The 27,789-nt window shown below is 42.7% G+C and overlaps 2 protein-coding genes across 2 annotated transcripts; one reads left to right on the forward strand and one right to left on the reverse strand.

Annotated features, from left to right (window-relative positions):
• Positions 1-37: 37 nt before the first annotated feature.
• Positions 38-1,538, forward strand: ETFRF1 (electron transfer flavoprotein regulatory factor 1). Its single transcript, XM_072327219.1, has 3 exons — positions 38-251; positions 454-541; positions 646-1,538. Exons 2-3 carry the CDS (start codon positions 497-499, stop codon positions 859-861), a joined length of 261 nt encoding a protein of 86 aa, XP_072183320.1. The 5' UTR covers positions 38-251; positions 454-496; the 3' UTR covers positions 862-1,538.
• Positions 1,539-6,520: 4,982 nt separating this feature from the next.
• KRAS (KRAS proto-oncogene, GTPase) lies at positions 6,521-27,144 on the reverse strand. Its single transcript, XM_072327218.1, has 5 exons — positions 26,993-27,144; positions 26,052-26,174; positions 19,828-20,006; positions 17,637-17,796; positions 6,521-6,656 (listed from the first exon to the last, which is right to left on the reverse strand). Exons 2-5 carry the CDS (start codon positions 26,160-26,162, stop codon positions 6,540-6,542), a joined length of 567 nt encoding a protein of 188 aa, XP_072183319.1. The 5' UTR covers positions 26,163-26,174; positions 26,993-27,144; the 3' UTR covers positions 6,521-6,539.
• Positions 27,145-27,789: the final 645 nt, after the last annotated feature.

A 27,789-nucleotide genomic window follows, 5' to 3' on the forward strand; every position in this document is an offset into this window, starting at 1 on the left:
CGGAGAGGGTGAGGAGGCGACCTTGCTTTTGCCTTGCTCTCCTTTTGGCGGGGCCGGGGGCGGCCTGAGGGGGGCCGGGAGGGAGAGCTGCCTCCAGAGGGACCGCCCGAACCGACGGGCAGCGAGCTGGTGGCTGTCTGCCATTTATAGCAATAAAAAGCATCGCGCTTAATGACTAACGCTTCTTGATTGATCTGTCGTTACTAACAGCGCTTATGGCAGCAAGCGTTTCTGTGGCAGAGCACGGAAACGTAAGCAGGGCGAGGCGGCCGTGCCTGTGTGGCAGGAGGGGCAGGACGGGGGGGAGGCGGCAGATAGATAGGGGCGGATAGATAGGGGCAGATAGGGGCAGAGCTCAGGTGAGTCTGTCGAGGAGCTGCAGCGGGTGTGTGTGAAGGGAGGCTGTGCTGTGCCGCTTCCCAAGAGGCTAACGTCACGCTGGTTATCCCGCAGGTAATGAGGCATTGGCACGCACAAGAGCTGCGTGACCTGTGCGATGGCCGGTTCTTTAAGAAGGGAAGTACTGAACCTTTATAAAAATGTAAGTGCCTGAAGTGCCGCGAGCACTTCCCTTCATAGACAGAGCCCTTGTGTTTTTGAAGCCTTGCTAAAGGGAAAACGTCTTTCTTTCTTTTCCCCTTCAAGCTGCTGTACCTGGGAAGGGAGTATCCCAAAGGAGCTGACTACTTTAGAAGCCGGTTGAAAGCAGCTTTTCTAAAAAACAAAGATGTGAAAGATCCTGAAAAAATAAAGCAGCTGATCGCACGGGGGGAGTTTGTTATCAAAGAGCTGGAGGCTTTGTACTTCCTCAGGAAATACAGGGCTATGAAAAAGCGCTACTACAGCGACGACAAAGAGTAACTGCTGCCGCCCTCCCTGTAACCATACAAAGCCATAAACAGTCAATAAAGGAAATGAAGCTTCACAAGAAATGAACGGTAAATCCTTCCACCTCACTTAGAGTACAAACTGGGACTTCATTTACCCGTAAGGAGGTGTTGGGAAGGTTTGGGGGTCTGTATTACTCAGGTAACAATTTGTTCTCAACTTCTTTTGGCCTCCTTGAACTATAACTGAGAATAATTCTGCAGGCAGCAGTGGTGATGTGGTTGTGTTTCCTTATATCTGTAGCTGCTTCTATATTGGTTTGGCTGTGCATTGCAATGCTGATTTGAGGTGCTGCGCATAATGTACAATACATCAACAGAGTGACATCTCACTGTGATGCCAAGAACACCAGTGTGTCAGGAAGGGGATGGAACGGTTCAAGTGCTCAGAGCCCAAAGAGGATTCCTGCAGCTACTGGTTTGTGATGCTGAGTAACTGCCTTAGCGAGAGTTTAGAACTCGATCCTCTCCCCTGCAGAAGATTGACCCTGGCTGTTTGCTCCATGGATAACTCTGTGAACTTTGGCTCAACAGGCAGACTTTCACCTTAACTATTCCTCTCTACGTGCTCTTCTGGTTTGCTGCGTCGGTTTTTCTCGCATAGAATTAAATAACACTGGAGATAGAACAGAAAAAGTCTTTGAAACACAGGTAAGTAATCACTGCAGCAGAACTGTTGGCAACAGCCGCAGTGTTGAGATGTGTAGGTTCCAGAGAAGCTCTTGGCATCCAGAAAAAGGCTAATAAGAGACCTGAGATACCTGCTTCAGTTTGTAGTACCGCACTGATCTGCGAAAGCCCTTCTGTATCAATTGGATTAACTCCCCTACAATGTGTTGCAGTGGAACCTACCCTGCAGAAATACCTACCAAATGTAACTCACCGTGCCCAAGAACTGGTAAAAGATTATCCAGACGTGGTTACAGATACAAAGGGCCGACGTGCAGGAACAGTAACGATTCTGCAGGTTTCTTTGTTTTGCTTTTCCCTAGGATACAATCAGTACTAAGGAAATGCCTTTATTTTCTCTAAGTTCACAAAAGCCATTTGATAGAGGTGAATATGCACAGCTGGGAATGAGTACAGAATGACTCTTCTGACCGTTCCAGGCTTGCTGACAGGTACAAATTGCTTCTGCTGTTACACTAGGGAAAACCAGGTCTCTGTGTCTGGCAGGGAGCGATGGCCCTTCAGTCCAGGGGGATAAAGAGATGCCTGCATGCACCTGCAACCGAGACACCAACACCTGAGGCCGGGCCCTGCTCAGAGTGCAAAGCCAGCATGGCCCAGCAGAGGGCTCAGTGTTACCATGCGCTTTGCTGTGGCGGTGCCGCTTATGGCAGGCAATGAGAAATAAGCGTGTCAGCTTCGTAGGATCGTAGAATCGTTCAGGTTGAAAAAGACCTCAAAGATCATCGAGTCCAACCACAGCTTAACCATAGTGCCCCAACTCTAACAACCCTCCGCTAAATCATGTCCCAGAGTACCGCATCCAAACGGTTTTTAAACACATCCAGGGATGGTGACTCAACCACCTCCCCGAGGAGCCTATTCCAGTGCTTAACAACCCTTTGTGTAAAGATTGTCTTGATATCCAACCTAAACTTACCTTGGTGCAACCTGAGGCCATTTCCCCATGTCCTGTCACCTGTCACCAGTGAGAAGAGACCAACCCTGCTCTTGCTGCAAGGACCTTTCAGGTATTGCAAGAGAGCAATAAGGTCTCCCCTCAGCCTCCTTTTCTCCAGACCAAATATAACCAGTTCCCTCAGTCTCTCCTCACAGGGCATATTCTCCAAGCCCTTCACAAGCCTCATTGCCCTTCTCTGGACCTGCTCCAGCACCTCAGTACTGTACTCAATTCTGTACTGCAGCGCCCAAAGCTGAACACAGTACTCAAGGTGAGGCCTCACCAATGCTGTGTACAGGGGCATGGCCTACTCCACTGCAGAGATGAGGCACTGAGATTCCTGGAGAGAAAAGCAAACAGGGACGGAAGTTCACAATAACTATTTTTTATTACATTACAATAAATAGGAGCAGTACAGTTTGACCAAAAAAACAAAAAAAAAGCAAAAACAAAAAAAAAAAAAAAAACAAATAAAACAAAACAACAAAAAAAAAAACCCAAAAACCAAAAAAGAACCAAAAAAGAGACAAATTCCAGATCACCTCACAGCACATACTCCTAGAAACATGAAAAATATTAAAACAAACAGAGGTTTCTTGTTTTTGTTGATTTTTTTTTTCTCTTTTTTTACAATGCATTATCTGGTATTACCGACATTCCTAGGTCACGCAACCAATGATGGAAAAACTGGATCACACTGCATATGTTCCACATCAAAGAAAGCACGATGTACAAAATGTGCATGTTTCAGTTTACACTATACAAAAATAGTTAAAATACATTCCAGGTAAACATATTACATTAAGAAGTCATTCTAGTAAGAAGTTGGCACTCAAGAGGAAAAAAAGCAGAAGTATTTTCAACATGAAAACACGAGACAGTGGAAGAAAGAAATGTTAGGAAAGGTTTACCATCTATGTAGCTTTATGTAAACTTCAGGCAACATGATTGGCATACGGTTGGATGGTCTTTGAAGGTCATGATCGTATTGCTTCACAGAACGCAGAAGATTGTGTGTCTGTATTTACCTACTGCAGGCATCCTATCGCTTCTTTCTTTCCCTATGTTAGAGCAGTGGGACCGGTTGCAATAATGTTCGGTTCTGAGCAAACCAGTAATAACGTTGTCTACCGGGGTTACATAAAGCTACTGTAAGAAGGTGTTGCTCCCTGACATATGGCAACGTAATGTATTAATGCAGGAAGTGATTCACATGTTCATTTAGCAGTTACTGCCAGAAAAAATAGCATCCAGGTATGTCCTTGGAAAGCATTTCAAACAGGGAAAGACAGAAGAACTGAGATCAACTTGTGCAAGCTGCAATCCAACATGCTTCACCAAATCTCTACAAATATTAAGACAAAACTGCACAACAGTGGCAAGGATGAGTATTTTTTCTTCTTTCTTTTCTTTCTCTCCTTTAAGCCAATACGGGCCGTTACAGGGCAATTCTGTAATAACCTCATTAGACCGGTAGCTACAGATCACGCTTACTGAAAAAACCTATTTTAGATACATCTTGATAGTAGAGCTGTATCTAGTACAGATATACAGCTCTACTGATAGAGCAGAGCCGGATTATTAAGGTATTTCTGCTACATTTGTTTCCCTTAACAGGTTTTAGTTAAATTAACGGGAGAACTTTAGACCATCCCTAACTTTACATGCGGTGTGACAATCTTTAGTCACCTTAAGATTGCTGTTGTTGGCTCAGGCCATGCTGTCCAGCCTTGCTACCTTCTTCATATATAATCAAGAGCCTCTACAATGTGCAAATAACCGCCTCCAAAATGGTTTTAGCCTTGGAAGCTATAAAATGTTTTAGGACGTTAAAAACATATATATGTGTTAAGGGCCAATAAGGAATACTGATTAAGCTATGCTCTCCTATTACAATTTTTCATTGTTTTTTTTTCATAACCTGAAATATATTTTACACCGATGCTGATAGGATGGGGGTTGTTGGGGGGCTGGGAGAGCAGGCAGCACGGGCAGGGAAAGGTGGTCATTTGTTAATTTCTCAGGCACATTGAAGAACATGCAGCAACCCAGACAGGACACTAACCCTGCCAGCTCTGCAGCTCTCCACCTAACAGAGTCACTGCTGATTTTTGCTGTAGGAAGCCAAATGATGTGTTTCTGCAGTCGCACCTTCGACATCATATAAATGGTCTAAATTGCTCTGCTAATTTCAAATGATACCGTGTACGTTTTCCACGTAATGGTTTAGTTATAGCTTAAGTTAGAGCAATGCTGCTATTCCCTGTTCCAAACTTCCACCACCCACCAGTCCACTGTCCTGTGCTACCCTCCTTCAGCAACTTCTGCTCTACTTTTGGTACATGGGAAGTCATGCTTCCAAATCCTGTTCTGCAGCTGACTGGGTACCACTGCGCCTTATGGGATGGAAGCAACTAATGCAGTCTAGTGTTGCAACCTCTGCAGGAAGACAACAGGAACTGGCAGCACTGGAAACACTGTCGTTTACTTTGGTGCAGAATAGCCAGAATAGCCAGACCATTTCAGTACCAGAAATGAAAGGTCCTGAAAAAATTCTGCATTAATTCTGATCAGAAGGAAAAAAAGAAGAAAAAAAAAAAGAAGAATCACAAGAGACTTGATCACGGAGAAAGACAACACTGAAGTCTCGGTCTAGTTTCATGATGGTCTAGACACTGGAATGCCACTCACCAACCAGTTCATCTGTGCAACAAAACTAGCACTTCACAGACATGGCACAAACAACACTGAGTCTGGAAACCGCGTTCTATGCTGAAGATTAGTGCAAATTCCACACCACTTGCACGGCGTGGTGGATTTCCAAATCGCTTGCATGAAGCAGCTAAGTTCATCGAGCTCATTCATTCACTGATTTGAGGTTACTAGAATTTAAAATTCTGCTCCTATTTTTACATGAAACGGGCACGTGGAAACATTTCAGGCCACCCTTGGGGGGAAAAAAAACCCAAACAAACACACAAAGCAAACGGTCTTAATTTGCCGTATAATTTAGGATTCAGCCTGACCTAATCCTCAGGATTCATTGTGGATCCATGTATGAAGTAACCTAAGAATTTGAATCAGCTTATCTATTAAGGCTTTCTAGTAGATCCCGGAGACGCTAAGGGTGAAATCCCGTCCTACTGAACAAAGCTACCTGAACGTTTACCACTGGGGGCTCAGGAGAGCTAAGATTTCACCTGGGGTGTCTTCAGACAGACAAAGTTAAGTGAAAGTTTTAAAGCAATGCATTAACAGCAGGAAATCGATCTAATCGCAACTTGGACTTTTTCCATTGCCAGATGTGCATTAGTGTCTTTTTTTTTTTTTTAATATAATTTTTCTTTTTAATAGAAAAAATAGAGTATTTAAGGAGTGACTGAGACAAATTGCAGTGAGAATTCTTTTTTTTTGTTTTTCGTGTGAAAGTTTTCTCTTTACATTCAATAAAGTTGATCTGAAATGCTACAAGACTAGATGCCTAGGAGCGAAATCTACAGGAAGACTATAAAGGCTTCTGGTCTCTCTCTATATTGCAGTCAGTCTAAAGGAAAAGGAACTCTGAAAATAAAGTCTTCTTCGCTAAGCGGTCTGTTTTCCCAACCAGATTTAAACAATAAAAGCATAGGAAAAATTCAGGGGGGGGATGTCAGAACATGTGGAGCATCATTTCAGTCTTTTGTTTACACACAGAACAGAAGTTCACCATCAGTAAGCAAAATAGGAAGTTAGCGACTGTGCATGCACCAAAGAGTCCTAAGACAGCTCTCGGGTTTTTGTGTGGGGTTTTTGTTTCTCCTTTGTTTTTCTTCACAGGCATTGCTAGTTCAAGAACCAACACTCAAAGAATACTGGCACTTTAAGAGGAATGAAGTTTCCACTGTCATTTAAAACAAGCGTTCAGGTAAAGCTAACAGGATCATGAAGCGGAAAGTAAAGTAATGCTAAAAACAAATGCTAATAATTTAGTGTAATGTACAAAAATTACTTCAGTACGTCTTAAGAATAAGGATACGTTGTATTTACATAATTATACACTTTGTCTTTGTCTTCTTTTTCTTCTTTTTACCATCTTTGCTCATCTTCTCTTTGTGTTTTCTGATTTCTCGAACTAATGTATAGAAGGCATCATCAACACCCTAAAAAGACACACAGATGCACACGTTACAATCGCTTTAACAGACTCGGCTTCCTGCTTATATACAGCCTCGTTTCACCTGAGCTGACCAGGTGAAGGGTTTTCAATCAGCAGCCTGCTCTGCAGGAGGCTGTATCCAGAGAGCCAACATGACCCTCTCCTCGCTGAAGCCTTTACAACACCCCAAGAGCAGGCTGTGGGTTGTAGGGATCTACTTATTCAGGTCCGTTGTCAGGCGCGCTAATACAATAATCACACCACAGGTTTCTTTAAAACTCTACATAAACAAATCATTCAAATCAATCGTGTTGCAATGATCAGTTAACATGTGATAAATCACTCCATTCAACTTATGCAATGACACATGGAACACACTGTCTTTAGTCTATTATGTATCATGTATAGTCCCTTAAAACCTCCACAGCTCCAGCAGTTATGCTACAGACACAAAAGCTCATGTTTCTTCACATGGAATAGCCTCTCTACTTTTTTGGGGGGGTAATTATAACTGACACCATTTATTACTTTTGACCAGACACCCGTATGCCTGATGTGGGTCACAATCAAGTGCAATGTTACAGGCTATACTTTGTAATGACCTATTTACGTGCAATAACTGCATAACGTTAACATATCACAGAACTAGGTTGAGAAATCAAGCCCTGTGGCCAGCAGACCCCCTGTCAGCGACAGTGCCCTCAAGCTGCCAGTAGAAATCAGCACTCTTCGTTTGCTCCTGTGTATATGAACACTTACAAATAAGCGATATTAGTTCCAAGTCCTTCACAGCCTGTCCTCTAAAACCGGTCATACATTTTTGCAAGGTCTCGTAACATATAAAAAACACGTCCAGTTAAGTTGCTCTGTATTTTAAAATATTACTTGCTAAAATAAAATTGATGTAGCGTGCCTCATAAGAAGCATGCATGGCTCTGTTAAAGGTGAAGTCTTTTGAGAATCAGAAAAGGCTGGCATTACTGTATAGAAAGGGAGAGTATTTTACTTATAGCCTCAACCTTAATGCACAGAGTGAACATTTACTGAAGCTCATGCAGGGAAATGATCTACGAATAGTGACAGATCATAGTGTATGTTTTGCAGTTCTTATCCCAGCCAACCAGGAGGGCAGTATTAAGGACCAGTCATAGAAGGCCTTGGGTTGGAAGGTACCTAAAGGATCATGAAGCTCCATCCTCCCCGCCACACACAGGGCCACCAACCTCCACATTTAATAGTAGACCAGGCTGCTCAAGGCCCCATCCAACCTGGCCTTGAACACCTCCAGGGACGGGGCATCCACAGGCTCTCTGGGCAGCCTGTGCCAGCACCTCACCAACAGAGTTTGTCACATCAACGGAGTTTCATTCTTACAACATAAGAATGGTGTAAGAAAGACCTTTGCACAATATTATTTTACAAGACTGCTCACATTTTGTTACAAAACTACCCTTCAGCACTTCAGGCTCATCATTATTGTGTCAGAACAACATCCATTACAAGGATAGTCGTTGGCTTTCAGCAGCATCTTCAAGCAAGATGCACTTAACAGAGACTGCAATTCAAGTCTTCAAATGAGCAAGCTCCTCTCCTCAAACTAGTTCTTATACGAGTTATTTGACCTGCGTTTTAAGTAAAACTGTGGCCCTTTAAGCATGTGACTTCAGGCTTAAGGCTGAAATCTTTCATTATACCTTCTAAGGTGATAATCTCAAACACAGCACATGTTGCAAAATAGTTGGGAATGACTTGCTTTTGTCCTTGTATTTATATTTGCAGAGCTGTTAACTAAGTACTTACTAGCTTTGTTTCTGTCAGAATTCATTTTAAATGTAAACTAACATAGAAAACATTTAGGATATTTGTGGGTTAGAACTGAAGAAAAACTGAGGTGCTTCACTTTTCAGTCTGTGAATTAAACCTTACAAATGCAATCAGAACGCAAGCAGTGGATACTCCACAAGTACAGAAGGTATCAGTACTACAAGATCAAGGGTGGTCATCCTTGCCAGTTACCTCTTTCACTGTCGAGGGACCACATGCAGCTGACCTTCCTCCCTCTAACACTGGAGTCATTGCATACAAACTTCTCAGAAAGCATGAGATGGTATCAAACGAGCACCTGAAATCCAGGCTCAGGATTCAAAACTCAGAGTACGCTCAGAGCTATAGCACATTGCTCTGGGAGGCAGAGGTTGAGAGCAGATTACTGCACATAGGACAGAACTTGCTCCTAGCATTTGTTTTTTCCAAAGGGCAACTAAGCAAAGGGAACAGGAAAATATCAGAGTGTTCCTGCAGGTACAGCCCAATCCTGGCTGCAACTCCCCTTTGGAGCACTACGACCCTCATATCTAGTGGCCGTACAGAAGTCTGGATGTCTGGTTATATGGTTACAGACATGCAAGAGACCTGGCAAGTAGCCTAAATCTATCACCCTACGCTCTCAAGGAATTGGGATTCCTAAGGACTACAGCCCCAAATAGAGTCTTTTAAAATATATTTGATATATACACATAGAGTCCTGACAAAAAAGAGATCACACGCGCACCTCCGCAGTGCTACAGAAAAATCATGAAATTAGGTTTAATTAATTGGTAAGTTAATGAGCTTTCATGAACTGGATATTCCAAGACACTCTGAACAAATCTGATAGCCCATAGGCAAGAAAATAAGATGAACACTGTGCAGCACTGCAATACATGTTACAATGAGCAAGCCTCAGGTACATTATTAGGTACCGCTCACCTTGGCTCATCTAACATACAGCAGGCTGAAACAGAACACATTTAGTCTTACTAAGTGGAGAGTAATAGAAGGCAGAATGTTTTAAATGCTGGATTTCTCATGCCGCTATCATCACTGCTGCGCTACAGCTGTAGTGCAACAATTCCAGAGTACGTTATCCAGCTTCACCTCCCAAACGCGAAGTTCCTGCAATGACTATCAGTACCTTGAAGGTATTTACGTAGAATTCATTTGAATATGAAGAGAAGTGTTTCCTTTACTGAGCAGAAACTGCAAGCACTACAGCCTTCTATCAGAGGCTGTTTAAGTAAGGCACGTAACAAAAAAGAGAAAAAATATATTGAATATATTGACTGCTGACAAAAAAGATCTGCCTTGAAGGGGAAAAAAAAACAAAACAAAAGCTCATTTCTCTCTGAAGTAGAAAGTTGGAAGCAGGTGGAAAGGAAGCACGAGGGCTGCTCTGCAAGTAATGCCTCCTACTTTACTATGTTGGCCCATGACTTCAGGCAGATGTTGGTGGTACGGCAGCAGAGGTTGAACCTTCCCACCAGCACTCCATTGCATTTTGTTGCTGTGTGGCAGCAGGGGGGCAGTGGGACTGATGTGGAAGCACATACAAAGGGTGCGTCACTGAATTTGTCCGCGTTGAAAAATGGCACCTACTGACATTCCTCAACACTTGCTGAATGTTTACAGAGCCCAAACAGTGGATGCGAGAGCACAGTGAGGTGTCCTTCAGCAGTGGTGACAGTGGAGGCACCTTTGCTAGTGCAGATTTTTAGTCACGCAGCTCTTGTTCATTTCTGGTGAAAAAGCATTGCTAATAGCGGCGACTGTGTTGAAACAGAGTATTTTGTAGCTGAAAATGTGCTCGATTAAATAGTGCAATTGTGCTATTTGTATCTGTTGCAGTTGCCATGGAAATAAATAAGAGGCGTGCCTTTCAAAGTAACCTACCTATATGTTCCCTGGATATTAAAGGGGGAAAAATAAAGAAAAAAGCATCTTAACATATTAAAAGATTCCTTTTCCAAAATAAATAAATAAATAAATAAAATAAATCCTATACTCTTCTTATACTCCTCCCAGGAAAGTCCACAGAAAGGAAAAGCAAACAGCATTGAAGTCCTAATATACAAAAGAAATTTGAGGTTGGGGTTTACAGATACATGCTTCCATCACTCCCCATTAGCAGAATTAGCCCAGTTAAGTTATTGTAAATAAGTAAAAAGGAATAAACTTTGCCCTAGAAAGAGGGGCTCAGGGAACAAGGTCAATCCATTAACAAGGTGTAGGGCAAGGACTTAAAAACCCTAGCATGGAAATAAAAGACACTTCATGTTGTGGCTACACTAGCAGACAGCGAGAAAAGGAAAAGCTGGCTTTGAGAATGCTACATTAAGGATGCTTAGGCAATTTTAATTCATATTACTCTCATCAAAAGCAGCCTCGCAAAGCTGCTTTTAAAATAACTACCAAAGGATGGGGGGGATGGGGGTTATTAGCACTAATTTTATTGGTATTTGGATGCAAAACTCAGGTAGCTTCATGACTACAGTTTCCAGTGTCCTGAAAAGGAAGCCTTTGATACAGGTGGTATCACAAAGCATCTTTCTGTTGTTGTTGTCGTTAGAAAACATCTAATGATGCAGCTCAAAGCAGCCATTCCTGACTAAAAAGCTAAGAATGTAATAAGCCTGAGCACATCTAGTGAAAACTTATGAAAGATTCTCTCCTCCACTCCTTATTAAAGGAAATCTTCCATCAGTTACAACAGCCTTCTTAAGACCGAAGTCAAATTCCTCTTACTTTCTGCAAGCTGTTCTACGGTGTGAAAAAAATGCTTTCCATTGAGCTTTCAAGCAATAGGAAAGTCCACGTCATCCTCCTGCTTGAACAGTCGGTTAGAGGAGTGACAGACCACACTCTTACAGCAAGAGCCAAAGAATTAACTCCGGGAGCTATTGTGATGGTTTACCCCAACAGCACTGGAAATGATTTAGACTAGCACTTCTCACACATCGCCCGTTCTTCCCTTTCCTCCCCTCCCTTCTTTTTCTTGCAGTGCAGTGGATAAAAAGTGATTGTGAGAATCCTGCACCTGCTCCTCTTTCCAGTTGTACTTCGCCATTGCCTTTTTCTCCCCTTTATTAAGGCTCCAAAAAAAGGATAATCAAGGAACCTCCTTCTGCATCTCAGAAGGACTATAAGTTTGATGATCCTCTCCCCTTGGCTTATCAGCCTGAAGATGCACACAACCTACAGCTTCTCTAGTATCTGCAATAGAGCAGTGTTAAAACATTTTCCTCCCAAATTCCTAAATCACAAAACAAAAGCTCTGTTTATAAGGATGGAGAACGTGATATGCAAGTAAAGGTATTCTTTTAACCTAGGAAAAACAAAGTAAATCTATAGGCATTCGCTATGTATGTTATTCAGGGCTACCATACTGAAATCTGAATGATATTATACTTATGTAATCAGTGAATCATAAAATGTCTGATTAGCAAATGTTGATCAGCATTACTCGGCAAATGAGTTGTGAAACTTACCCTATATTACATTACACAACTTACCCCGTTACATTACAAGGCATTTTTTAATTTTCATGCACCCTGGAGTCTTTTCTTCTTTGCTGATCTTTTTCACTCTGTACTGTCGAATCTCTCGCACCAATGTATAAAAAGCATCCTCCACTCTCTGCATTGTAAAACACAACTCCTTAAAAAACCGCTTTGTTGACAATCCTGCCATATCGGAACACCACGGCAGGGGAAAAAACACCAAGATTATGAGCTTTACTTGAGAGAACTCAGCAGATATCCAAATGGCCAACAAAAAGCCTGTGTTCGTAGTGAGTCCTGAGATGATAACCAAAGATCCCGTCCATCAGAATGGATGGAGAATTTTCTTTCATTCCTTCCAGTGCTGAAAATGGAGCTTCAATTTCTGAATGCTTTCACATTTTTGTGTGGGTATGACTGTATTTTGCAGACAAAAAGCCCTGTGAGACTGGTTACTATGGGGCACTTGCATACAGCTAGCCAACTATTTTCACTTCTCAGCCAAAGCCTGCTGCTGTCTGGGCTGGCAAAGAAAACTAAGTTTGCTTATCTTCTGTTCTTTAAACAAGTATTTGCTTTGAAAAATCTGTGCAGCAAGCTACTAAAATATAGAAAAAAGAACATAGGAGATTATAAAGAAATAAATGCCCTTAAGAATACAAAAACTCCAGACAACATTGTTTTTAAAGCTTTTTTTTTTTTTGAGAGAGCAAGGATTATGCTAGCAGGTTTAGCAGAATGGGTTTCTGAGTCATGGCAAAGTGCTTTCTAAGAAGCACCTCAAAGGTATCTCAGAATAACTTTCCAATGTAAATACTGTAATAAGACAAGTTATTCTTCCATGCTGACAAGGCAACAAGTTCATTATTGATGACGTGTAAAAGCTTGGTTCACATCCACATGTAAGGCACACCTGAGCTCTTCTCTCCAGGCCAGAGTCAGGCCCCTTGAAGCACTACATCCATGCAGACTGTGACCTGCTGCTGCTCATGTCTTCCTCTGGCTACAGACAGCTGCTCAAGCATACCAGGGCCAACAGAGCAGCATTTCACCCTCAGGTCTCACACCCTACTTCTCTACAGCTATGACTGCGCATCATTTAGAGATAAGGACACCATAAGCATTTAAAGAAAAAATAATGAGGATTGGTGCATTTCAGCAAGTAGAAAAGTAGAGCACCATTGGTAAGTTGGTGGTAATGTTTAGCTACAGCTTTTAAAGGAGATGCAAATCTCTCCTCAATCGATCTCACCACTTGCCTCTTCAGTCAGATCAACACTGTTGTTAATTTAACACAAGCTCATTACGTGGAAATAAAAGTGGAAGAGACTGAACATTCACTGCTACAGTCAGTGGGTCGCTTTGCATGAACCACACCGTGGGTCTCATTTAACCGTCTCATTTAAGACTGCTGCTTATTTGTGAGTTCTTCTGAACTGCAGCCATCTGAATTTAAAGACTAAATGATACCTGCTACACAAAATGTGTCCAGTAAGCATGTAGTGATGTCCTGACAAGCTGACAAGTCTTGGGTTCCAGGTCTTGAAAAGAAATGTAAAGGAGCTCTTACAAACATCCAAACTCAAGTAAAGCTCATACTTTCATGTTTTCCTAGAAGGCATGGAAACTTATTCCTGAGGAGGAAAGACTCGATATTGATCAGCTGCTACGTGCCACAGCACAAGAATCAATGCTTTGCAAATCTACTTTTTGCAGTGGAAATGAATAATTTGATTATGGAGCTTTCACACAAATAATTAGGTAACAGTTCTTCAACTCTAGGTTTATTGCCGCTTCCCCGCCACCAACAGGAGCCGCGATTTGCTTTAGCAATGCAGAGAGAGGCAGAGAGACAGAGTGAAAAAGAATTTGCTACTACTGCCACAGTCTTATGAATGCTGTTGAGGGAAATCATCCTGAAAACAAATGCGTACAAAGAAACACATTTGCTAATTTCAGTAGCGCAAGGTGACATTCTTAGAGAGCCAGGACTTGTAAGTCATTTTAATACCAATTTCTTTTAGGAGTTTTCAACATTACTTCCTTAAATAAGCCTGGTTTACACGTCTAAAATATAACTAACCAACCAACAGAAACGGAAGCAAAAAATATCCTTTGGCAGAGCTTAGATTTTGAACAATGTGAAGAACCCACGATCTCAATGGCAATGCTTTCAACACACCTCTGACTTAGAAGGTAGCCAAACAGTCAACTGAAAGTTGTATAACTCAGGTAAACGGCACAGTAACAAACACCACATCTAGCCCTTTGTCAGGGTAACTCTGCCCCTCCTCTCTCACTTCCGTGACTGAGGACTAAATGCTACATGCACAGGAAAGAACTTAAAATTAAAGGTTGTGTCAGACAGAGAGAAGTAAGACCAGCTATAAAAATAAACCCAGACAGTTCATACTCTCCTGCATAAGGACTGTGAAAGGGTAACTGATGCAACACGCACTATAGAACTACCAGTGCAGACGCTGGTTTCCATATGAAAAATAGCAACAGTGCTATTTATAGAAGTTACATTATATTCTCTTTAGCCAGTGCTCTAGCTAAAAAGAAAAGAAAGAACAGCCCATTAACCACAACCATCACACCCCAAGGGGTAGGATCCACTAAGTTAATACTTTACTGCTCAACTCAATAATTCGTATGAAAAAAAATCACACAAGGGTTTGGGTAACAACATGACTTCTATGCAGTAAGGTGAAGTTTGTATCTTTGTCACCAGTCAGAACGAAATAAAAACAAATACGTTAACCTTTAAAACACGTCCATTTCAGCATGATTCCCTTTCCTACTTCTGGCCCCATCTACCAGTTATATAAAATCTTAAACAAAACCAGGATTAGTTGGAAGAGATACAAGATTATGCCTGAGCACACTGCACTGTCTTTTAGAAGATGCATCTTGGCAATCAAAACAGAATAGACAGGTAACTCCTCTGCAGTTTCACCTCCCTCACTCTGAAGCCCTTTTGCTTCTTGTTGGTCTCCACCAAAGCTGGCACACACAGGGAATGGCAAAATAAGTGGGCAGTGGGGAGCACTCCAGCAGGGCATTAGTGCCAGCAGCTGCATGAATGTAAGAGTAAGAAGGTTCCTGCTGCTGAATAACCTTAATGGGCCCTCAATAGACTGTCGAAGTTATTAGGCCATCAGCAACACATGCCCATGGCACAAGTTCTTCATATAGACAAAGAAAGGATCAGATGTATAGACACATCTCTCTCTTTCTCTCTCCATACACACACACACACACACACACATATATACTTACTTTATTTATACACCAAGGACTGAATTCTGCCTACTAGAAATATATTCTATGGGTCACATCCAGCTGATAAAATGGTTTGACTCCTCCACATCCCCACTTCAGAGAGTTACTTTGGAAGAAGATATATGTGCATACAAGTATTTTATATCAGTTAATGTGACTTAAAAGTCACAATACACACATATACAAACAAATATTTATATGAGCTTGCTGTACTTAAAGGTCAGGTCTTTCTTTCAATCCCATTCCATTTTACTGTTTTAATAACACTGCGCCATTAGGAGGTTTAATGCCACACTGTGAAATAAACGTATCTAATGGTTCAGCTTCTGGGAACGTTACCTTCCAAAAGAGACCACTAGGTACCTCCACCATAAAATCTAAGACTTTTTGGGGGGACTACTCAACTGCAGAGGGTGTAAAAATCAGCTTTGAAAAACCAAAGGCCGGCTGCCTTTTATAATATTTCAGTTGAAATCTAGAAACGTGAAGTCAGATTGAAGAAACAAAACACCAAGAAACAAGTTGTAGCAGTTCATACACGAGTCATCCATTGTCCGCTGGAAAGTATAAAGCTCCAGCAGAACCTTTAGAGTCATCCCTGGGTTAAAGAGAAACACAGCTGATACTACTTTGCATAACTGAAGACCAGAAAATTGAACAGGAATGGCAATTTGTAACTGTGACATTTTTCACTAGGTAGACTAGGTAGGCCTGGAGGAGTAACCTGAAGACTGTGGTCTCTTTGAGCATTACATCATTTTCATCAACCCACTCTCATTAGAGAACTTAAGAAGAGTATTTCCTAAACAATGCCTGACTACCGCATAGCAGGCTGAACAAAGTAACATCTAGACATTAGTACAGAATTTGGATTTCAAACCTGAAATGCAATTTCAGAGTTCTTCCTTTTTATCTTGACATCTCAGTAACAGCCACTAATGCACGACCTTCTAACCGTAATTACTCAGACCATTTATATGCCACGCTCTGTCTTGTGCTTCATTGATCATCAGCCATTGAAGTTCTGTAGCTCTGTTTTCCCCGCTCTACCCGACAAGGGTTTACAGGCTCTTCCTTATTGCCTGAAGTTAGAATTCCACTGAATCCTCAGCAAAGTTTCAGTAATCAGTCCAGTTTCAACTTGTCAGAAACTTGGGTGGGTGCAGCGTATTTACAGTAATAAAATAGTCATTTAACCTAAAGATAATTTATGAAGAAGTCCTGTCAAGTGATGCAGCTCCATCTATTCAGCAGGTGCACGACATTATTCAAATGGCAGCACTCTGCCCTTATTTGCCTTTTTCTGCTACACCTATATACCAAGTCACAGTTCATGTGCAATACTTCTGAAGAGGCAGAGAACACAAGTTATTTGACCTCTCAAACCTGCTGAGTGTAAGTCCCTGTTCTGCTGCGAAAAACATCAAACCCCAACACAAAGCTATTATTATTATAGGATAGTTTCTTAAGTACAGAACCAGTTTCATTTACACCGTATAGCTTCTCTTCTCTTGAGTACAGACATACCACCACCATTGTCCCAGAGAAGAGTTATGGAAACACTGAAAGAGCCCTAACATTGCCTCTTCCACCAACAGCATCAGAATACAGTAAACAAATGTGTGCTCTAGAAGTTTAGAAGGCTATCACTTGATGCAATCAATTCACCCTGTAGAAATCATGGAATCATTTATGGAACTTAAAGTCCACCTAACTCCACTCTCTGCCATGGGCAGGACTGCACCCAACAGCTCAGGCTGCCCAGAGCCCCATTCAGCCTGGCCCTGAACACTTCCAGGGATGGGGCATCCACAGTTTGATGACCCAGCATCTCACCACCCTCTGAGCCAAGAATAGTAAAGAATTTCCTCTTAATACCTAATCTCTAAACCATCTGCAGCTTCAAAAAAGACTTACAGTCAATCACTTACCTTTAGAAAGGTATACGAAACATGTTCCACTAATGTCAAATCAACACCTTAAAAGATTCTTTCTTTTGTTACTGAGGGCAAAGCTTAGAATAAATAAAGCATTGTCTGCATAATCCTCTTGCAGACGAGAAAAACCAAACATTTCACCTCTCGACAGGGGTACTTTTTACAGTAATAAAGCCTAGCATAATAAGAATCCTGCAACTGACAGTGGAGAGTACCAGCAGCCCAGGTCTCATTCGTTCAGTTTGCGCAACAGAAGCGAATCACAAATTAATAAACAATTTTCAGTAGTCAGAGAGCTGACAGAAAGAAAAGACGCCACGTGAATTTCTGCTCTGAAGAAACATATCCATTGGTGTAACCAAGCGATCGGTAGTGCTCAGAATGATTAACTTGACGTAAACTGAGCTGAGAGCTCTACATTTTGATTTGGTAAGACGTGAGCTTTACCTGTCTTGTCTTTGCTGATGTTTCAATAAAAGGAATTCCATAACTTCTTGCTAAATCCTGAGCTTGTTTTGTATCTACTGTTCTGGAAGGCAAATCACATTTGTTTCCTACTAGCACCATTGGGACATCTTCAGAGTCTTTAACTCTTTTTATTTGTTCCCTAAAGAAAAAAAAAAAGATTTTATTTAACAGATATTGCTAATTTACACAGTAGATTATAAAACATTAAAACAAATGAAATTATGGCATTTCAGCGTCATTCCTCATGTTAATTCAATGCACATTCACTATTAGAAGCTACTAAAAAATAAGTTGATCAAGTCCTATCACCACCAAGTTTATTACTTTATACTGAAAAGGCTGGCATGTTGCAGCAAGTCTTTCTGTCTGCAATGCTCAGGAAGCCAAACTGCCACAGCTTCTCATGTCACTACGCAATAACTTTCCCCAAGAACAACAGTTAATGTCAGCTCTGGTACAAATCTTACTACTGATCTCCCATACTTTGGGCTTACAATACTCAGTTCATTTGTCAAGATAAAACAGTCAAAAGCCCTCTGCCTGTACTGTGTTTTTCAGGCTAGGTCAGCATTATAAACTCTGAACTTAGATAAAGGGATTTAAAACTCTAAAGACCACTGGCCTGGTTCTCTGACAAGAGAAATCTGATACAGTGTCTTTTCAATGACAAGCTAGAAAACGTTTTTACAATACCATTTAGATGTACTCGAAGAACCTCAAATAACAATCATTTATTTCTTCTTTTCTTAAATAATCTGTAAGTCTTCTCCTTAACTAATATTGTCAATGTTCTCAGTTATTTAGAAGTATTCAGCTTCAGTCTTCAAAGTTATCCATAGGTGTGTGAACGCACAGGAGGAACTCGTGCATTCAACTCGTAGTGCCGAGTTAAAACACAGAAGGCCTTCCTGTGCAAGTCTACAGATATTTCTTTATTAAACTTTAAAAGCAAACTTCACGCTCCTTTTTGCCTTACGTCAACACCTTATCATTTCCTTCCTCCTCTACAGACAGAGGAAACTCCTTTCTAACAATCTGGTTAGACAATGAAGAGAGTTGTAGGGTGTTTTACTGAGAGCAACAGATATTTTAAGTTTGTCATCTCTACATGAGAACTCCAAACTACCAGCTCAGCTACTCAGGTCAATGCTACACTACCAAATGAGCTGACCTGATAGCATACAGGAGAAATAAAGCTATGCAATCCAGACGGCTGCAGCCCTCACTCTGATTACCTCAAACTGTCATGCTATCTCACCTTAAGTGAAGAACAGCAACTTAAATTTGTTACAAAATGGGCAACTTCCATTTAAAAGTAAATGTTGAGTTTGTGGTTACTACTTATAGCAAGTCACATCTATGCTGTACAGCAACATAAACTCAACAGCATGTAAATACCTAACCTGGAATAGCTTAACTTATGCATTTGGGACCAACCTTAAACTTACGCTGCTAGAATCAGTGATCTTCTGTGGGATTTGTCTTCTAATACAACTCCCAAGCAGAATTCAATGGAATATGAAGCTATGAAGTTATAAACTGTCCTGGTACTGCTAATAAAAGAGACTGCTTCTATTTCCATTGTAGTGTAGCTGACATCAAGCAAGGATGAGTTTCAATTTTTAACAAACTCAATCAGCCATCACATCCTGGATGTGAAATTTCACATGGGTATCCTTGTTATTTTTTTTCATTAAGGCATCAGAGCCCACACGTTACCATTTAGATACCCACTTAGGTATCTAAATACCTTTGCATGGATATTTTCCTCCTCTTCCCCCAGAGAAGAAAGGCTAACAACATATTGTCTGTAAAATGTAAACTGTGTTAAGTTTTCCATCTATAACCCTCAATTTTATTTATGGGATAAGCAGAGTTTTACCTTCAGATAATTTCTTACTATATAAATAATACCTCCTAAGGCAGTCACGCTCATCCATAACAGAAGAGCTTTCAAATACGTTGCCTGCTCAACTCCAGAATGAAACAACAGATTTTCAATTACCGAAAATTACAGACTTACAAATGGACAAGTAAATTACAGCATTGCTAATTTGCAAATTTCCCTTTAAGTGCTGTATCATGAGAGGTCAATTCATTATCCAGCGTAAAAGCAAGCAACCCATGCAGCTAATACAAGAGTTAGTCATTTATCTTTCAGCATACACACCTATAATGGTGAATATCTTCAAAAGATTTTGTATTGTTTATAGCAAATACACACAGAAAGCCTTCTCCTGTTCTCATATATTGGTCCCTCATTGCGCTATATTCTTCTTGACCTGCTGTATCAAGAATATCCAAGAGACAGGTTTCCCCATCAATTACTACTTGCTTTCTGTAGGAATCCTAGAGAGAGAAAAAACAACACTGTTAAAAACAAACAAAGTTTATAAGCACAGATAGCTCAAAAGATATGAAAGTTGTTTACTGGAAGTTGATCATAACTGAAAACACTTATAATCCAATTTTACAGATAGGCAAATGACAGCATAAGAATATTGGTAGTCCATATTTATGCTTAGACATTAATCCAGAAATGGAAATACCACTGGAAGGACTTGTTCTGATCTGCATCCTGCATCTTCAGCAAGCAGCATTGCATGCGTATGCACATGTGCACATCCACGCAGCACTCTTATTTCTCATTTTGTACAAAGGGACACAAAGTACAAATTGGATCCAGATCAGAAGCCTCTCCCTTTGTTCGTATGAGAATTGAAGAAAGCTCTAATCCTGATTTTAAAAGATTTAACTATAAGCTGACTCAATTTACAACAAAAGAAAACTAAGTGGAATGTGACCTTCATTCTATGGATGTTAATAAAAACCATCACACCACAGCAATGTGAAAAATAGTAAAATAGAAAGAGTTCAAAGCAGAAAACTACACCAAAAATCTATGCCTCTGAAAAGGAAGGAAGGCACAAGAAGCCTTCAGACTTTGAGGCAGAAAAAGCTGTTTTGTATCCCTAAGCGGCCGCATATAACATTTGTTATTAAATTACCAAAACTTAGTAAATACGTTTGAAGCTCAAGTTTTTCAGACGAGACAGAGCAACACAAAGCACAAAGCCAGACAAAAGCCCTGATAGGTTCCAAGAGATGTTGGAACAAATTATTTCAACACCATCAACTCAAAAGTTTTCAGGTCACTGATTCAAGTAGCTGAAGTCTGTACAGAGTCCCAAGCAGCTATAAGTGACGCCTTTTGGTGCTAGGCCTCTGTAAGCACATAATTATAGCAATAACGAGAGCACGTGAGTGTTATTTTTTTCATCCAAACCTCTATTTTCTATAAGCACTATCTATCATAATAAGCCCATGTCAGTAAACTTTAAAAATGTCACCAAGTACCACAAATTATTCTCAGTAAACAATACTCATAGCAAATAAAAGGTGTCAAGAGGAAATCACGGCATAACCTTTCAGATCCTTCAGCTAGAGATTAACATAATATTACTTGTGTTCTTGTTATATAAGCAGGATCTTTTTAATACCCTACAAAAAACAAACCTAAGCTACTGTGAGAGGAGCTGAAACTGCAATTCGAGCCAACTTCAAGATGAATTCTGCACGACCTTCCTTCTTTTGCATCAATTTTAAGCACTATGCACCGTGCACTTTATCAGTTTGGTGGCTTGGTTTGTTTTTTAACACAGAAGTTTGTTCTTTCTTGTTGCCAATCTTAAAATCAAGCAGGAGACAGCTGTATAGAATCAGTAAGCAAGTGCTGGGCTCTCATTTATCTCAAGCCTGGATGATGCTAATTCAACAACATCAGGTAAAACAATACTGACTTCTTACCCTTAAGATAGAAGATCAACTCCAGTGTGATTCTGGAAGTATTTATGTCAGAGAAGTACAAACTCAGTGTTCAAGTAAGTGGACAGAAACACAGTAGCTGAGAGAAATACACAAGCTCCGATGTAGTTTAAAGCAAGGTTAACGTTCCATCTCAGTGCTTAAACGAGAAGGAAAAAAGCCTGCCCATCTTTATCCCAAGTCACTCCAACTCAACTGGAGATCTCGCACACCCTATCAACTGTATGACAGTTCAGCAATGTATTAACAGAACTTCTGGCATTGCAACAGTCAGAAAAAGCCTGTTTCATTTTCTTCTTTCAATTGGACTGCTACTTTAAAAACACGAATTTATGTGTGATTCATCACTTCAGACAGAAAGCGACTCCCCAAAGCTGAGCTCTAAACAAAAGCTTTAAGTAATTTTCATCAGAGAAAATCATTTTTCAATTCTTCCTGCAAGAAGTGCTAGTTTTAGTATGCCACACCAGCAGCTGCAAAGCTGCATGAGCACAAAGCACAGCACAGGTAGACGAGCAAGGAATGCCTTGAGACGGTTGTTTTGCTCAACTCTGAAAGAAAACTAGAAGAGAGGATCTGAGGTGGAAAAGACTAAGGATGTGGGAGAGAAAACTCAAGTTCGTGTTTTCCTACCAGGTTACTGAAAGGATAAATATTTGGCTTTTTCAGTTGTTGTTTTTTTCCCACCCTTTCCCCTGCAAAAAGTCAAGCCTAAAAAAAATCCCATTTGGAACTGTAAGAAAACTGAACCACCACGTTAACAGCTCAGGTTGCTGAGACCCCCAACCAGCACTGCAGCGAATACCCACCCACACAGACTGCAGCTAACATTCAGACGTTACCATACTGTACAAATTTACCAGGTTCAGGAAAAAATAAATAGTGTAGGATGAACTGAAAAACTCCAAGTTAGCTATGCTGCTACAATACTTGTCATAGAATCATCATAGAATGGCCTGTGTTGAAAAGGACCACAATGATCATCTAGTTTCAACCCGCCTGCTGTGTGCAGGGTCATCAACCACCAGACCAGGCTGCCCAGAGCCACATCCAGCCTGGCCACAAATGCCTGCAGGGATGGGGCATCCACAACCTCCTTGGGCAACCTGTTCCAGTGCGTCACCACCCTCTGTGTGAAAAACTTCCACATCATATCTAACCTAAATTTCCCCATCTCAGTTTAAAACCATTCCCTCTTGTACTATCACTGTCCACCCTCATAAATAGCTGTACCCTCTCCTGTGCTCCCTTCAAGTACTGGAAGACCACAACAATGTCTCCCCAGAGCCTTCTCTAAGCTAAACAATCCCAGTTCCCTCAGCCTTCCTTCACAGGAGAGGTACTCCAGCCCTCTGCTCATCTTAGCGGTCCTCTGCTTCAAAACAGAATAGCAGAACCCAACACAGGCAGACTCCCTTTTAACAACAAAAAAAACCTCTTCTCGTGATGTTTTTGAAATCCAACATCTAGGAGAGTAACTACTGTTTTATAAATCCATTCCACCAATGATTAAATATTAAAATAGCATAGTTACTGTGAAGCTACTACTGTATATTGGTGGAAGTTCCATGGGTGCACAGGTCATTGAAAAACATACCTAAATATCAGTATTCCTAAATCACTCAAGGGATTTTGCTAATCCAATTGAAAAACCCCTTGATGGCCAACAAGGAGGGCTGCTCCTTCTCCAAGACACTGAAAACATGAGCTAAATGTTAGCACATATATGCCAGCACCGTAAAAAGAAATGATTTTGAAGTGATCACAGAAGATATTGCAAATAGAGACTTAACGAATGTCGACCAGTAGAGGGCACCTGTCCAACTGCTCTGTGCATGAAGCCAGATCTCGAAGGGTGAGTGTACACACTTAGGGGAAAAAACAACACCCACTTCAAATTGCTTGGCTATAAATGTGTTTTGACATCCATTTCAAGGAAGATATGAAATTGTGATAAACGCAACAATCGTATTTGTTAATAACAGGAGTTACTCAGGCACACAGTCATTTTAATTCTTCCCCTGTCATCAAGTGTTATAAATTCAGATACAAATTAAAAAGTAAATACATATTTTTTTTTGACTGGATCATGAGATGTGAAGCTTCCCAAGCAGGTAAGTCATTTGTTCACTCACTAGTTCTATTCCACTGAAAAAGAGTACAAATGCGAACGTTAGAGAATGCATCTGTAGTTAAGTAACCAGGTTATTTTTCCTCTCCCGCACTGATTCAGCAGTGTAAATCTGAGAAGAGATGGGTTTCACAGTGGTTATCGTGAAAGATTTAAAACAACTGAACAACCAGGTAGGTGTGGAATCCACGGTATGCAACAAGCACTCAGCTCTTTTCTCTGCCTACTCCAAAATACATCATTTTGGAGTAGGTATATTTTGGCAACAACCAAACACGTGGCAGTAGAAGAAACAGTAGTCAGTGAAAAATAATAGCTGTGACACTACTGAACCACTTATTTATTGGTCACAACAACCATAGCCTTATTTCCTTCTACTGCATGGAAAGTGAGCCTCTACAGCTACTGTTCTTTGAACAGCCCCGTGCCAGAACCACACCTACACACAGAAACCCTTCTGAAGGGATCGTGCCCTAGCAAGAAGCAAGGAATTTAAACCCAACTACAAGCCCACTCGCTGGAACCCATCTGCCTATCCAAAGGACAGACTGCCCCACAGCAACTGAAGTATGTATTCCCTATAAACTTAACCATGATTATTTTGTAACACCGTGAGCACACAAGGTGATCTACCAGGCAGGAAAGATAGAACATCCACCCACAAGGTCTCAGGATTTAAAAGGCAAAAATAGCAACTGTAACTCCCAACAAGTTCTTGGCTGAGCACAAGTAGACTAATACTGTTACATTCAACAAGTTGTTGATGCAAGTAAAATCCATTCAGCTACAGGTTTCTCCCAGAAAATCATACTGGTTGACTGTTATACTACACCACAGCCTTACAGACAACCTACCCTCTCCATTACTGACTAAAAGCCACCGTTCTAGAATTCGGTGTCCTTCCTACAAGAACTGTGTGTTTTATTATCGTTAAAATGCCTTTTGCATTCCTCTAAATACTCAACTTGCTGATTAGCAAAAATCCCTCAAGTGATTTAGGGATACTGACGTTTAAGTTCTCGCGTTCCTAAACTATTTATACAGGTTTGTCCTTTTCAGACAGCTTCTAACGTAGAACCTCAACAGTACTTCCTGCTGTATATATGTAAATATACCTCTAACCCAAGAAACGTGGATGATGAGCAAGTAGTACAAGCATTACTAGCAACCCTGTTAGTCCCTTCTGCAACAAAAACTCAAATCCCATTCTGACTGTTCCTCTCAATAAGTTGTGTGCTGTGTTTCTTGGTTTCAGATTTGAAATCTTAATAATTGAAAAAGCTACCTTCCTATTCTTCCTATATGTTCACAAAACCTTCGGCAAGGTTCAGCCACACATCAGACAGACGAGGCACACAGGAGCATTAAGGTAATCCCAAACACAGACTGATGCATCCCTCTTTGGGGAACACCAACTCAGGCCTGTACTCCACTGAAGTAAGACAGCCTCCTACCATCTTGGGCCATCGGCTCCTTTCACTCATGTCTACCTGAGAATGACTCCAGAGCCATTTCTGAGTCATCACATTAAGCCCAGATTTATGCCCTTGCGATCCCTTCAAGTGAGCTTGGAAGCACCTCATTGCGTAAACATAGAAATGAAGTCATAAGCTACAGAGTTCCAGTGCTGGGAACATAAAAATCTTGGGTAAATTATAAAGTCATTTCAACTTTTATACAGTCTGAGGTTATTAAATCAAAACTACCCACAGGAGATTTCAGACAACACCAGTATTTTTCTTATATTTACAAGGCCAGACCTGCCTACTCATTAGAAGTCTTTAAAATAACAGAAGTGTTTAAGTTTAAACAGATTTTCAGATTCTGAAGGACTGTGGCATGTACTGCAAAGAATTACACTGTGACAGCTATCTTGCATCTCTTTCTAGATGCACAGAAACACACAACTGCTTGGTAAAAAGAATATATCATATCAAGTTCCAAATGTTTCGCCTCGTTCAGCATAACAACCCAGAACACATTCCTCACCATGTGACACAGACCCTAGTGATAAGAGCTGAGAAAGCCTGACACATGCACTTCAGAAGTAAAATCTCTCCTTACGTGCGACTTTTCGTTTTGATATTAAGAGGCTGATGCGGAGCTACAGCGAGTTTTGGCACCCTTTTTCCAATAGAACTGGCAAGTACTTCCTTCTTACCAAGATCCTACAAACTCACGTTCAAAGTGTTCGACACAGCACAGCAATTAACACACACCACGTTTCCACTTCACAGGACTGCTCATTTTTCACTGCAGCTGTTGCTCCGCAGCCAGCTCAAGTAGAGCAGTTTGCTAATGCCAGTGTGATGCTATTCCTCACTTTTGATTTAATATAGCCTCGTTCCATAGTGTTTTTGCAGTATCGTCCAACAGCAAACAACTCCCACCAGCGCTGCTAACCTCCCTCCACACCAAGCTAAGATGAAGGTGTTTACCTCTATGGTAGGGTCATACTCATCCACAAAGTGGTTCTGAATGAGCTGTATTGTCAAGGCGCTCTTGCCCACACCACCAGCTCCAACGACAACGAGCTTATACTCTGTCATTTTTTAGCAGACCTGAAGGCAAAGAAAGCAACGTTAGGCAGAAATGCTTGGGGTCAGACCAGCGAGGATGCCGTCGGCGTGGCTTCATTCACCATCGCGTTCCTTTACTACAACCGGAAAGCGGTTCCCTCCCGGAAAGAGAGGACAAAAAGCTACCAAGGGAAGAGATTCCTCGGATAGAATCGCACAGAAGCGCAGCGCGGGCACCGTGAGGGATGGAACACACTCAGAAGGGCTCTCGCTGCCCACCGCCTCCTTCCCAAGTTCCAGCGGCACGGCAGCCCGCCCCGCCGCCCATCAGGCCGGGAGCGCAGCCTCTGACCGCAGAGGCTCGGCGGGACGGGGCCGCGGCTCTCACCTCTCCCCCCGCCGCCCTCCCAGCCCCGGCCCCGCAGCTCAGCGAGGCGCTAGCACGGGCTCGGCACCTCCGCGGCCCGGCCGCCGCCCGCCCCGCCCCGGCTCCCCCAGAGCGGAGCCGGCCGGGCCGCCTAAGTTTGCGTGCCGGCCTCGCGGCTGGGATGCGGGCCGAAGAGAGGAGGAAAAGGGGAGCGGCGCGAGGCGCGGGATTGACTCAGCACCAGGTGCCGGGCTCCCGGAGGGCGTTGGCCACCTGTCCCGCCGCACCGCGGGGACGGAGGGCGGCGGGGAAGGGCGAGCCGCTCGGGGGCCGCCGTCCGACCGCTCCCCCCCGCGGTAAGCGGCACCGAGGGAGAGGGGGGGGCGGCCAGCCACGGGGAGTCGCTTCTCCCGCCCCGCCTCAGCGTGGGGGATGGAAGCGAGGGAAGGAGGGGGTGGGGGGGAGCGCGGCCCGGGGGTTCGGGTACCGGTACCTGCCCGGCGTCTGCGCGGGCCGCGGGAGCACGCCGGCGTCTCCCTGCCCGCCGCGCGCGGCGCCCGCTCCGCGTCCCTTTCCGTCCCGGTCTGAAATGGCGGGGGACGGGGAGGGCTGGGGCTGGAGCTGCCGAGGGAGCCGAGCGCCGAGCGGGCCGTCCGATGGATGGCAGCGATCGATGAGCTCCGCGCTCCTCGGCCCCTCCCCTCGCCGCGCCGCCTCAGCCTCCCGCTGCCGGGGGTGGGAAAGGCCGCGCGGAGGGGGGGGGGGCGGGGCTTCCCTCCGCAGCTCGAGGGAGGGGCCGCCCGGTTGGAAGGCGGCGGCGGCGGGGAGCGGGCGGGCCGGGCGCTCTTCTCTAGAAGCGGGTCGCTGGGGAAAGGGAGGCTGCGCTGCCTCCGCCCGCCTTCGCCGTGAGGGCGATGCTCCGTGCCCTCAGCGGGCCGCGGCTGCTGCTGGGCCGCGGCGGCGTGGGAAGCTGCCTCAGCAAACATAAAATGTCAGCGTTTTTATCTGTAGCCGGTCGGAGGAACGACAGACGGGCCTCCCGGTGCCGCCGTGAAGCTCAGGAACCCGACTGAGCAGCGGCTAATTTCAAAATAACACGCGAGACTTCGGCATTTGCCGCCGAGATGCTCAGTCCAAAAGTTAACGAACGTCAGTGTTTTGCTTTGCCTTGTTGTTAAACGAGCTGACAGTTGCATAATTAAGCCTCTTTTTTTACTAAAGGGCCAAAAGCGTGATTCCTGGTAACTGAGAAGATGTAACACTGGCCCCTCTGAACACACGCATTGCACC

This window comes from Excalfactoria chinensis, chromosome 1 (genome assembly GCF_039878825.1).
Source record: "Excalfactoria chinensis isolate bCotChi1 chromosome 1, bCotChi1.hap2, whole genome shotgun sequence".
In the NCBI taxonomy this organism is placed as follows: domain Eukaryota; kingdom Metazoa; phylum Chordata; class Aves; order Galliformes; family Phasianidae; genus Excalfactoria; species Excalfactoria chinensis.

Coding starts and splice junctions, on each gene's coding strand:
- ETFRF1 (XM_072327219.1), top strand. CDS start 497: ATGGCCGGTTCTTTAAGAAGGGAAGTACTGAACCTTTATAAAAAT. Junction 542..645: donor TACTGAACCTTTATAAAAAT/GTAAGTGCCTGA, acceptor TTCCCCTTCAAG/CTGCTGTACCTGGGAAGGGA.
- KRAS (XM_072327218.1), bottom strand. CDS start 26,162: ATGACAGAGTATAAGCTCGTTGTCGTTGGAGCTGGTGGTGTGGGCAAG. Junction 17,797..19,827: donor GAAGATATTCACCATTATAG/GTGTGTATGCTG, acceptor TTTTTTCTTTAG/GGAACAAATAAAAAGAGTTA. Junction 6,657..17,636: donor CATCAGCAAAGACAAGACAG/GTAAAGCTCACG, acceptor GTGTCTTTTTAG/GGTGTTGATGATGCCTTCTA.